The 13,631-nt window shown below is 38.8% G+C and overlaps 1 protein-coding gene across 7 annotated transcripts in view; it reads left to right on the top strand.

The window, feature by feature from the left end:
* Nucleotides 1-13,296, top strand: part of LOC309491529 (SPARC-related modular calcium-binding protein 1-like) — a 60,056-nt gene extending 46,760 nt beyond the window's left edge. For 6 of the 7 annotated variants that reach the window (XM_082190590.1, XM_082190589.1, XM_082190588.1 and 3 more), the window contains one exon: nt 11,389-13,296. In XM_082190590.1, coding sequence (XP_082046716.1) covers nt 11,389-11,428 — 40 coding nt within the window. In that variant the 3' untranslated portion in view covers nt 11,429-13,296. The remainder of the gene's footprint in view (nt 1-11,388) is intronic. The other variant, XM_082190586.1, reaches the window with a different exon arrangement.
* Nucleotides 13,297-13,631: the final 335 nt, after the last annotated feature.

Below are 13,631 nucleotides of genomic sequence, written 5' to 3'. Positions count from 1 at the left end.
ACAACATATGGAAACTGTTGTAAAAACCTTAGAAATAACATTACCGTAAGTACACAATTGTATAATACTATTGTTGTGAATTCATGCTTTAGCTGTTTAATGTCTTTGTTCAGAGCATATTCACAATAGCAATGTTTCCATCCACCAACTATTATGCGCATTTTGGGATATCATGTAAAAAAACATCTGGACGGAAATGGCAAGATGCACATAAATGCACTCGTTTGTTTCGAATAAATTTTTTATCCGATAAGAAAACATGCACATAAACTACGATGGAAACACATTTACCGAATAAATCGATGCGGATCAAAACAATCACGTGACTTTGCGCGATGGGACGGCATAACTGGACTACCCAGACAGCAACAAAGTGTTGGTCCAGATCCGGCCCACATCTGGCACACGTGGAATCCACACGTACCAGATGTGGGCCGGATCTGGGCCGACACTATGTTTTGCACAGCATCTGAAATGGTGTTTTGGTTGTTCTGATATGCCTGAGTAAAATCTGTCATCAAAGTGGTTAATTACCTTCCAGAACTGTATTACACGACTGCGTTCCCGAACAGGAGGCGTCTGCCTTGAAACGCAAGATAACACATTTAGTGCACTTCGTCTGCGCGCTCTGAGGTGCAAGTCATTTATTATATATATAGTGGCTTCTCCTACTTTTTCCACCAGACAGTGGAAAATTAGAATGCTAATTAACCAGCTAACAAAGTGCTTCTGTTTAGCAATGTTCGTTCATTGTTCTGCTTCAGCTCATGCAGCTCAAGTGTGCCAAATTTCCTGCGTTATTGACTATGTGCAAAGCAAATTAAATAAGATGTGCACAATGGTGTAGTGAGGTCATGTACCAGCTAAATTATGGTGAACAGCCCTTGGATTGGAACTTGGAAGCAACTACTTAACCTCAGATAACTAGGCCGGATGGCGCGGTATCCCACAGTCCACCTGATCCTCCACTGATCGAGTTAAAATAATGCTCCATCCCATCATTAACTGCACCAGAAGTTCTGCTATTCCATCACTGGCCGAGAGACTTGCTACTTATGTTACTTATTACAAGAAGACATCCCGTCTAATAGCTTTTGTTGGACAAAAGTTGCAGGTTTGGAGTTACTCTCTTCTCCTCAAACACATCATTTGTTCTGCTTCATAGATAAGCAATGACAAGTGCATTAGTAGGTCTGTAAAATGTTTCCATCCTCATAAATCTAGTAGGAGAATACGATTTCCAAAATAACCACCAGGAGTCACTGGGTTTTTTAACTCTTTTCCGTTTTACATAAACAATTTTTTTTTAAATTATATAAATATATATAGTGCTGTCATGAATATGGCTGTATATTACCAGGCTATGAGAAGGAAAGTGTGGTTTTGATATCAATCCTGATGTGCTTCTCCATATCGGCCTCCTCTGGTTTGCGGTTCTCTAAAGTGGAACTTAAGGGGAGAAATTATTTATCCAAATGCTATAATTCAGTGTGTCCAGACCCACCTGTTTCTCTTCGCTAAATTACAGCGTGAGGTTTAATTCATTGGGCTCCTGTGTGTAGACGCTCAGAAGTCATGCGCAGCTTTATAACTGGTTTGAATAAGACTTTGTGGCACCATTTACTTCACATTTGATTAGTGGTAGTCTTCAGTGATATTTTCTTTAGAGCCAGAGAAAAAACACACTTATTTGGAAGCATGACTGTTTATTTGAAATGATGGCAACTGTAATAGCTCTGAGACCGAGACTGTCTCACTTGTGTTTTTTTGTTTTTTTTACCGTTTTGGAGACAGAGACACGGAGCAGAAAGCAGAGACGTTCTGTCTCATAGCACGATGACAAGTCGCTCTCTCGCTCCTTTGCGCTCACTGTCTGACTTTTGCCAGCCAAAATGTTTTGCTTGTAGTTAGGTGTTTAGCATTTGATGACAGGCTCGCTAGCCCACTAGCACCGTTTCTCGCTAGCTCGCTCTCCGACCAGTGGGATTCCCTTGTTATTAGTCGCATAGCTGCTGTTTACCCTGGCTTGTGGGTTCTGGTAGCCTAGCAGAGACCCAACAAGGACCCAGCGAGGGCTGAGCTCATGTGTTTACCCTGGCGCTGCCCACTTCAACCTAAAAACAGTGGCCGGGAAAGAGCAGAAACTCAGGCCCAGTGGACCGTGACTAGCACTGCCAAGATAAACAGCTGCTTGGTTTGGAGAGCTGAGGGGGCTTCTCCTGCCCACAGCCAAAGAGTTTGCTTTTCGACACCCCCCCCCCCCTCGAGTGTGATGAATTGGGCCAAGCTTCTCCTAAAAGACATTTTTATGTCTTGTCGCTTAAGTGTACTGGAAGTAAAATTGATGAGTCTGATGTAGTCGGGATTTGGGACCGTGCACTGCCAAAATATGGCAGTGATGAGAGCCAATGGACATTTCCTTCATCTGGCTGTGGCTGTTTGACAGTGAATGTATGACATTTATTTAGTTACAATATTAGTTGCTGCAATCCAGACACCAGAATTATCTCTTTAAAATGCTGATGATGCTCCTTACTTCACTGTGCACCTGGATATATGGTTATAACCTGGGCCATTCGTAGGGTTTTATAAATACAGAGGTGCCAAAATTGAGGTTTTCTTAACCCAATGGTGTTCCTCAAGTGGTGGTCAAAAATGACCTTTTTTTCAATGTAATGAATGTACTATATTTTATTTTGATAATGTTTTTTTTTTTATTGAAAAAAAATTTTTTTAGGGGATTTGCTTGGGACTAAATTATATTTATGTAGTTATAATCCATTTATTACCTGTTAACCACTTTTTGAGCATGAAATTTCTAAATTCAACTGTTTTAAATCTTGAATGCTTTGGAGCACAGACTTAAGTTTGGACTCTTTTTAAAGAAGAGACTTGGTTGATTATTGCTGAAGTAAAAAAAAAAAAAAAGAAAAAAAAAGTTAACTTAAAAAAACTTTATAGCGGTTTAAGTTTATTATGAAAAAAATGCAGAAAAATGTTTTCAGGTTTTATATGAGAAATATATTTTCCAAAACATGTTTTACTCTAAAACTGTGAGAAAACAAAAGCCATAAATCTAAACAAGTCGTGTTCCAATTTTGAGGTTGATATTTCCAAATATGAGCTTTTAGTAAGATTTTGTTTGGGCGCAGTACCAAACGTTTCCACTGTGTGAAATTGTTTCCCATTCATTTTCAATGCGGTACAATCGTGATGCGCGTTTTCAGGGCCATTTAACCTTTTTGAATCAAGGTTGTGTGTGCATGTGCGCGTGGGTGCGTGCCTGTGCGTGTTCCTGTGCATTCACATAGCAAGTGCCAAAACCTTTGCCAAGTTTCATATCATTCCGATAAAGTAAAAAATTTTATAAAAACTATGATATAAAAATTTTCCGTTCGAAACCGAAGAGCACCACAAATTAATTTACTGAAAGCTACCAGAAAACCTAGCTTATTAAATTCACTGACAATATGTGCTCATTCAATATTAATCTTATGTCTAATACGTTGAAAATGGCTCCTTGAATGTGTGTTGTGTTGTCACCTTGACAATTATGAATTACATTACATGAATCACATTACAATTAACACATACACATTAATCGCAATCAAGTAGGACCGTATATTTTCAGTTCAAAATGGCAAAATTAGTCAGTTAATTTATTAAACTCTCTACTAGTTTAAATCCCTGATTAATTCTGTCCGTCGTTTAACATGTCTTTCATAAAACAGCTGTCAAATATTCAATATTTAGTTTAGCTACTTACATCTTATCCCATACTGTCAACTGAAGCTTCGCTCTGGAACTCGTGTTCAGCAGCCCACCTACATTTATTTGATTATTAATCTTAAACATTGACATTGATGAGCACTATTAGCTTAGAACTATGACAGATTTATTCAAATATGCATTAAATATTGAAGAAAAAGTTAAGTAAAACTATAATAAATATGTAAAATAATGCCTATTGGGATTTATTGGCTGGGAGGTGGGTTATTTTAAAAGTTATTTTATCAAGATGAAGTGTTGTTGAATATGAATCTATCATACAGGCATTCTTTTCTTTGTATGTAAGAAACTCAGAACTACATGCACTAATTATTAGTCTCTAATGTGCGGCTTGGCTTTTATGTTTTTGTTGGAAATTAAGAGGGCTGTTAAAACAGGGGTGGGCCATCCTTCCAGGCTAATTGTTTAAGGAGAAATATCACTATATGGGACTCACCTGCTCTGCACATTTCTACAGATTCTACCAGTGCATTGTAACACTTATTTTGGTACTTCCTCTCATTAATGCAGTTTATAGTGTTTTAGCAGCATATTTGAGATAGCATGCATGCCTCTTAACTGTTTTTGAGCTTTAAGTGCTAAAAATGGCCAGTTGCTCTTGGATGGACTAAAAGTAGATGTCAGACTGAAGAAGTTTTAGTGAGCTGGAAAATACATCAGTTTGTTTGCTTTAATTTTGACAGCAGACGTGAGACTCAACTCTTATTTCTTGCGTTAGAAAGAGACTTTGTTTGTACGTGCCATTAGCCTTGTGAAAAAGACGCTTCTGACGCAATCTGGCTGGGAGAATGTTGCAGACACACTGATTTGTTGCATCTTAGTCATTTGCGATAATTATGGATGACATCATGGTGATGTTTTCTATGGAGTATGCAAAAAAAAAGGAAGCAGACTACTTGCTCACTTGGGAAATTTGGCGCTGTCTGGGAGTGAATCGCCCTCGCTTTTTTTTATTATTATTCCTTTTCAGTAGCTCAAGTCCAGCTTGAGTTTATTGTATGTTCAGATTATATAGCATTTGGTTTTAAATTTCCTGTTTTTGCAGTGCCCAATATTTTTTTATAACTAGGGTTATGATACAGAAATGCAGGTTGCAGGTCTGAGATTATGTAAAAAAAAAAAAATCTGATATTGATTTTAAGGAATTTTTTTTGTTGACGAGTTCTAAACACTATTGGTATTGCATTGGGTTTCCACTTAATGCCCAATTTGAGAACCACTATAATATTCTGTATCAACACCTGATTTTGCAGAATACTAGTAGTACCCCTCTAAATGTTGAACAGATCATGCACAATATACGTTTTGAATCAGCATCAGTGATACCTTGATGCACACCTTTTCTGCCACAAGGCAGTATCCTCCCCTTCCAGGTCTCCAATGTAAGGCCTATAATCAGAGATCAGCAGTCAGGTAAAGCAGCTCTCAGACACACTGGATCTGGTTTCCCCGGCCTTTATCAGATGAGGGGGACGGGGGTGAGCAGGGAGAGGCTTTGTGTCCTTAATGGCACAGTCATTTCATCACTTTACCGCTCTGAAAGAGTAGAGGCCAAAGTGGACCCTTTTTCTGGTGCCTGTTAATTACCGAAGGGAATTGGGCTTTTGAGAAGAATGAGTATGCAGACACTGAGAGCTAAAAGAATTCTCCACGCTAACAGACAAACAAGACATACTCTCAAATTCGCCTCAAAACCGCCCCCGCAACTATGTTTAATAGGTATGTTTGCTGTGGTATATTTATAATTCAGTATAACATGTTTTCTGTCAGTGTTGGGAAACTATCTTGAAAATGTAGCTTATAAAACAGCAAGCTAAGTATAATTCAAAATAGTTCAACCACAGTTAAATAAACTGCTCTTTTGAAAAAGTAGTTCTCTATTCTACAAGCTAAAAGCTAAAGACATTGAAGCTAAGAGGGTAATTCTAGCAATCAGGGTGAAAACAATGAGTGATCCTATAGCTAAGCTAGTAAATTCTGCAGGGACTCGAAATAGTTAAAGTTTTTATTGATTAATTTACATGTGCAAACCAATTGACTAGAATGAATCAGACAAACTTCCCAGAGAAAGGACCGCATGTAGCGTGTAAAACCTCACTTCAGTTCACTATAAAGCTATAGTGCAAGACGTTAAAAATGACAATTTTATAGTGACAATTGTTGGAAAAGTAGGTTGTTACAATATTTTTAAAGTAACGTAGGTATTCTTATGCTTCTGAAAAAGTTAAAGGTGCATTATGTAACTGTGGCCTCTCTATCACCATCTGTGGTTTAAAATACATCTGTGGTTTTTCATATGACAGGTCTGTCATTCTACTCCAAGACCCCCTGACATTAAATAGAAAGTCCTACAAGATGAAACATTTCTTGAAATAAGTTTCATACGTCACACCATAATAGCCGGACCTTCTTTTCTTTACTTACTGTACAGACATGATGCAAGCATTCAAGGACAAATGACATAAATCTGTAATTTCCTGCCAAATCCAACTCAAAATGTCAATCATTATTGTAGGCTTAACGTAGTGAATCGGGGTACACACAAAAAGGCAAAGGTCCTCCGCAGTACACCTTTAAATTTAGCATAGACACTTTTAGTCAGGTAATCCCCAAGATTGTGGTTTCAACTAAAGCTAAAAGTATGCTTTGGTTTTTCCGTTCGCTAGGGTATGTGTACAGTGCACGTGATGTAAATGTCATCATCAGCGTAAGTACGTGTATACTGTATGCATGCAGCCCTTTTTTATTTTATATTTTATTTTTATTTTACTGTGAATAAGTCTTGAATTGTTTTGCATTAATTAGGTGATCTGCAAGGTGGCAACACTGGCAGGTCATGTTTTACAGTTGAAAAGGGATGGATACTTTAGACCACAACAACAATAACGGAGTTAAGAGACACTCATAAATGCAAAGTTCTGTCATGAAACTAGATGGCGCAGGCTGATAGGTCCAATCACACGGTTCTCTATATGGCACAGCTGATTGGTTCTTGCTGTATCAGTAGCCAGTGAGCTTGCTGCTCAACCTTTATACCCTTGACCTTGGTCAGTATTTGCTGTAGCAGTGCAGTGCGCTTTCAGAAACCCTCCACCTTCCCCTGTATAGATCTGCTATGGGTAATTCATGTCAAGTCAAGTCAAGTCAAGTTTATTTGTATAGCGCTTTTCACAATACAGATTGTATCAAAGCAGCTTCACAGTATTAAATTAAAATAATACAACAAAGTTTGTTTCAAGAGGAATTTATTGATTGATAAAATTAAATTAAATATCCCCAAAATATCCCCAACTGAGCAAGCCAAAGGCAACAGTGGCAAGGAACCGAAAAACTCCATCAAGTGACCTAATGGTGTCCTAAAACTCCATCAGGTGACCTAATGGAGAAAAGGAGAACCCAGGCTCAGTCGGGGGCCAGTTTTCCTCTGGCATTTATGAGCTAGAGGCCGGATTGTAGTTTGAACTGTGGGATTATATGAATGCCTGGCTGAAGAGATGCGACTTTAATCTAGTTTTAAACTGGGAGAGCGAGTCTGAGCAACGAACAGTATCAGGAAGACTATTCCAGAGTTTTGGAGCCAAATGTGAAAATGCTCTCCCTCCTTTGGTGGTTCTGGATATCCTAGGTATGACCAAAAGCCTTGAATTTAGTGATCTTAAAGAGCGCGATGGATTATAGGGTGATAGAAGATCCGTTAAATAGACTGGAGCTAAGCCGTTTAGGGCTTTATAAGTCAGTAGCAATACCTTGTAATTAATACGGAACTTTATAGGTAACCAATGCAGTGATGATAAAATTGGTGTTATATGATCATATTTTCTTGATCTCGTAAGAACTCTAGCGGCGGCATTTTGGACTAACTGTAGCTTGTTTATTGAGGATGCAGGACAACCAGCTAATAAAGCATTACAGTAATCCAGTCTCGAGGTCATGAATGCATGAACTAACTTTTCTGCATCAGAAACTGATAGCATATTACGTAGCTTAGCAATGTTTCTAAGGTGGAAAAAGGCAGTTTTTGTAACATATGAAATATGATTTTCAAAAGACAGGTTGCAATCGAGTATAACACCCAGGTCTTTTACTGTAGAGGATAAAGTAACAGGACATCCTATGATGTTAAAGTTGTATTGTGCGAGGTTTTGTGGGCGGTTTTTTGAACCGATAAGTATTACCTCTGTCTTGTCTGGATTTAATAAAAGAAAATTACGCGTCATCCAATCTTTTATATCTTTAACACACTCTGTCAATTTGGAAAATTTAGCGTTTTCATCCGGCCGTGATGAAATATATATTTGAGTGTCATCAGCATAACAATGGAAACTAATTCCATGTTTCCTTATAATATTTCCAATGTATGTATGTTATTCATGTATTTTATGCTCCTAAATATTTGTATTATTTTTATCAGTTCTTTTGTCTTTGGGTCATTATATTTCTCACAGATTTCTGCTCATTCTAAATCAGACACAGATAAAGTAGCACAGTAATGATTAGATTTATATGAATGCATTAGTGAGAGAACGATTGCGTGTGAATTAATTATACCTGGCTCTCTCTAAGGCCTCGTTTACACTGTCAGTGAAATGTGACCCAATTCCGATTTTTTGCTCATATGTGACACATATCCGATGTGTTCTATGACTGTGTAAACAGGAAAAAAATGCATGCATTCGGATATTTCGAGATCGGTTTCAGGCCTCATTCATATGTGGAAATAAATCGGATATGTGCCAATGCGACTGTGATGTAAACAGGCAGATCTGATTTTCTGAGGCATTAGGCAACGTCTCCGCGGTTTAATGACGAGAGAAATCCCGATGTGCATCTGCAAAGGGACGGATGGCCCGACGAAACGTTGTGTCGTCGTAGGAGAGGAATGTGAACAAACGTTGACACAACATATTGTTGTACACAACAACATTTCGGACCCACTGCTCCTCGTTAAAGCCAATATTTAAACACAATATGCTCCCACCAGTCATGAGTAGAGTTCTCAACGGGCCTGAAAATTACAACCCGACCCGACCCGGCCCGTGGCTTTTAAAGCCCGGACCCGATGTAACCCGACACATCAACATGAATTATCTGCCCGAACCCGACCCGCGGCGGATTTTTTTTTTCCATACACGTATTATCATGACCAGCAGACGGGAATTCAAATCAACCTTTAATGTTCACGCCTTTTAACAATACAAACAACTGAAACAATAAACTTTAAATATATAGGCTGTAGTAGCGACGGTGAATTTACCTGCGGCAAGTTTACTTTTCACCAACTCCATCTTCCTCTCCAGGCTAAAGGCGTGCACGCAGCGGCGTCTGCCCCCGCCCCTCTCCATGATGCACGTTGCACGCAGCAGCCAGACTTTCTTTACGGAGAACAGCAGCGATGATTAATAAATGTTTTTTTATTTTTTTACTGAGCGGAAAAGATTAAGCCCGAGGTCCGACCCGACCCGAGTCATTTGCTTATATTTTCGGCCCGAACCCGGCCCGAACCCGCGGGTCCCGTCGTTGAGAACTCTAGTCCTGAGATCTCTCTCACACAATAACTGAAGCATGTGTGCAATGATGGCACTTTTCGTCCTCCTTCGCCTCAAAATCATGGTAATGTTTGGCGAAGTTCGCTTATATCACAGAGCTAGCATCAAGCATATTTCGCGTCCGCCCATATGTGCAAGAGAATTTAACCCTTTAAGCATGCGCAATGTTTCAGATAGTATGGCAAGTGTAAACACATGAATCGGAAATGGGTCACAGTTGAAAGAACGTGTAAACAGACGGTCAAAAAAATCGGATAAAGGTAACAAATCAGAATTGGGCATCAAGACCTGCAGTGTAAACGAGGCCTAATAGTGAAGCTGCGAGTTTTAGGTACTAATAAATATATGTGTGAACTTTTCAGTTTCTAAGCTGTTTTATTGATAAATCACAGAACCATGACAATGTTTCTGCGCTATTGAATGTTTCTGTGCGCGCGATCTGCATGTGATGTGCGAGCTGTCTGTGTGTTACAATGCAGCAGCGCAATAGAGCAGCGGTTAACTTACGTGTACAATAAGTTGTTTGAAACGTGCATTTACCCGATCAATTTTGAGCATCCAGATGGTATAATCACACATATCTTGTGGAGCGCTCTCGGAGTATGCATTTATTTGTAATTTTAACTGTTGGAAACGGATCGTAAAAGTGGACTTCAAAGATTTCTTATCCTGTTGCGCCCTCTATAGGCCATGATCAGCAACTAGTCGACGTCAAGCTTACTGCATCATGGCAGAGCATTAAAGTCAATTAGTCTGTGCAACCTCTAATGGCAGTAGCAAGTCCTGTACTTGCAGCAATAACAGCAGCAGCACATCTATATCACCAAAACCAAATATATCAACATTGTCATACCCATTACAATTCCAGTCACTCCAAGAGTTGTCATGACAGAACTGTAGTTTAACTGAGTACATTTTTTATCAGTCATAAGTTCTGGAAAGGCAATGCACTCGGCTGTATGCATACTATACGCTACTGTAAGCGTTTGTGTAAAAACTGAAGTATACTTTAGGCTTAAGTTTGTGCTTAAGTAATAAATTCAGCATAGGTGATAAAACAGGTCTGTTCCTTTTGGGTGTCCACCTGCATTTCCCCACCCCCAAATGCCTGCTGTTGACCTCACACATACACACACATCTGATGGACTCTCCAGGGCCCGGGACCCCCCTCCGCCTGTCAGTCCCTTCCCCCATGAGGTAGGGGAGGGGGTTCTTCACTGGAACTCTTGTACTCCCTTCTACAGCGGCCATCTGCAAGCAATCTGTCTGTGTTACCCATCTCTCAAGTTCCTCTCTGATTGATAGCCCCAAAAGGAGTCCTATGGCCCAAACTGTGGACACCAAATGTCCCTGTTCCCAATGCCATCATGATCCAATTACTCGCCACATCAGTCCGTTATGGTTTACTGTACTGTGCATGGCGTGAACTAAATACTCTTTCTGTCGCATGTTGGGTTACTTTTTATTCTGAGAAGCAGCAATTTGCATGAATCACCAATGATTTGTGGGCTAATGTCAAACGTCCCAGCCTCAAAGGCAAAATGGATAAGTGAGAGAATTTAAGACAAGGAGGTAGCAGTAGAGAAAGAAATGCACATCAGCCGCAGGGGAAGTGTCTGTTTCCCAATGACTTTGGAAAGAGAACAAACATGGCCTCTTATCCTTCCAACAACATTACAAATCTCGCATAAGCACAACATAATTTGAAGGAAGCCAGTGCATCTTTGGAGCTGACACCGAACATATCATCTTGAATGCATTTGGTGCATCTGGAGATGTTCTGCTCGCAGACAAAGCCTACACATCCAACCATGTTGTTTGCCCCATATCTCTCTTCCTATTTGTCATGTGTGTGTGTGTGTGAGATCGCAGACAAGATCTAGGGTGCATGTATGTGCGCATATGTGAACGTGTGCATGCATGAGTGCAGATAATCTCAAGAATGCTGCCGTCTTGTCACGCTATGGCTGTGTTTTGGCGCATCTGCAGGCCAGCAAACTGAGCGCAAACACCTCGCCCGCTCACCTGTCTCACCACACTGTCTGTTTTCCAGTAGGTCGTCTGGTCTGAAGACAGAAAGTTCCAGAAGATGAGGCAGTAAGCACGAAGCACAGTGGGAAGGCATCTGTTCACTGCTGGAAGAGTACACCGAAGGATTCTGAGAAATTATTAAGAGGTTCCTCAAGAAAAAAAGAAAAAAATGATGAAAATTATATCATGGAGCCAAAATATTTGCACTTTCTCCTCCCATTGTTAGGCATTTTATAATGTCCTTTGTTTGTGTTGTAAACGTTTTATTAATATGACTTTAAGATTGACAAAAACTTATGTCAGAGAACACAGACTGTAAGTGTTGAACAATTATCTGCTACCGTCCACATTTTCAGCACATCCACACTCACTGCTAATCCAGACAGTATTATATAGTTGTTTTTGAATGTCAATTCAAAAATAGAAAAAAAAGCAAGCATTCCATTTTGAAATAAGCTTGTCTTTAAATGTCTTCTGTTTTCTGTTGTTTATGAAAATGTCCATTCAACCAATATGTTTGCTCCTTTGTTCACCTTGGCAACGGAACTAATGGAGCATTAGTGAAAAAGTAGTGGAGTGAATTATTTTCTGTCAACAAACATTAGTTACGGTCTCTCAGTCTTGCACCTCAGGACACTAGTAATGTACACCCAACCATCGCCTGAGAATTAGCAGTAAATTCTACATGGTTTGTTCAGAAGTCAGAGGTCAAAAACACTATCACGCAAAATTAGTTTTGTAAATGTCACGAAACACTTAGCTTAGCTTTGCTTTCTTCAAATGGATTATTCAGTAATGGCGTGTCTCACATACTCAACAACTGGTGTTGCTTTTTCACAATGTTTTTATCAAATCTTGAACATAACATACAACGTTAGATAGTACCGGGTTTTCCAATTGCTATAGACTGATAAATGCACGCAACTGGCCTAGTTTAGGATCCATATTTATAATATCCTTTCATAAGAAATACTTGAGTGTAACATTTTTCCATATATCAGTTCTTGGCATACACTAACAGACAATACCCTAGTAATACCTTTTTTTTTTTTTACATGTTCCATGGTATTCCTTGAAAAAATTACAATGTAATCATTCAGTACCACTGTATTTTTATTTTTTACCATGGTATTTCTACAGTTTTTTTTTTTTTTTTTCACATTTTCTTCTCTGGCTAGAAGAGGATTTTCTAAATCAGGAGGTTCGTGTAGCTCTTACTATAAATGGAGTGTGTTCGAAAGCAATTTTTTTCTCAGCCAATGTAATCAGTTGTGTAGTAGTTATGTTGCAGCAACGAATACGAGAAAAGGGTCATTGATTTAAAAAAGAAATAAATAGATGTATTGACATTGACTCAAAATAACATTCTATGTCATCTTTAACTGGGCTTTGGAAATGATCATTTCTTGTCCATTCCAAAAGCGATACTTTCGACGTCTTGCAAGAAAACAATAAAAATAGAGATATATAAATATATTTACCCCTTATTTCTTTTTCGATAACTTTCTACTTTAGGAAAGATGTGTTGGTTTTGTTTGTGTGCATGCGTGCGTGCTTGTGTGTGCGTGCGTGCGTGCGTGCGTGCGTGCGTGCGTGCGTGCGTGCGTGCGCGTGTGTGTGTGTGTGTGTGTGTGTGTGTTACATGTACTTGGAAGCCATTACTTTGGCTTAAAAATTAAAATAGTCAAGTTGTAAATATTTACATATGTGCTTTTTTGGGCTTTTCTCCAATTCAATCTTAAAATATTGTTTAGCGAACTCTGAAAGCAATGTAAACATCAATTAGATTATATCTTAGAGTAAATAATTGGAAGTAGACTGTTTTGCTCTCATCATGTCTGTTTTTTTTTTGTTTTTTTTTTTTTTCGAGGTCTGTTCAACACAATGTAAAAATGACAGCCAGTGACAATACACATTTAAAAAATTCTAACTGTGTCCATTTGTTTTGTTTGTTTTTTTGTTTGTTTTTTAATCTGGTACATCTTTTGCTTATTGGAGTTTAAATCATATATTACCTTGTGAAAAAGACATACACTTTAGCATACTTTTAAAATGAAGTACTTTTAAATTATATTAACTTTATCATATAACACTACAGTCATGTTACTAATCAAGTACTTCATATGTGCTTTAGTATGTTAGTCAACACATCAAAATAAGAGTTGCACTTTATTTTACAGTTTGTGTACTTACATGTACTTACCTTAGAAAGCACTGATAATATAAGGTATCTAACATGGGGTTCGGTTAGGTTTAGGCCAGGGT

This window comes from Leuciscus leuciscus (genome assembly GCF_965113295.1).
Source record: "Leuciscus leuciscus genome assembly, contig: HAP1_SCAFFOLD_326, whole genome shotgun sequence".
In the NCBI taxonomy this organism is placed as follows: Eukaryota; Metazoa; Chordata; class Actinopteri; order Cypriniformes; family Leuciscidae; genus Leuciscus; species Leuciscus leuciscus.
This window is presented reverse-complemented; position numbering and strand designations above follow the sequence as displayed.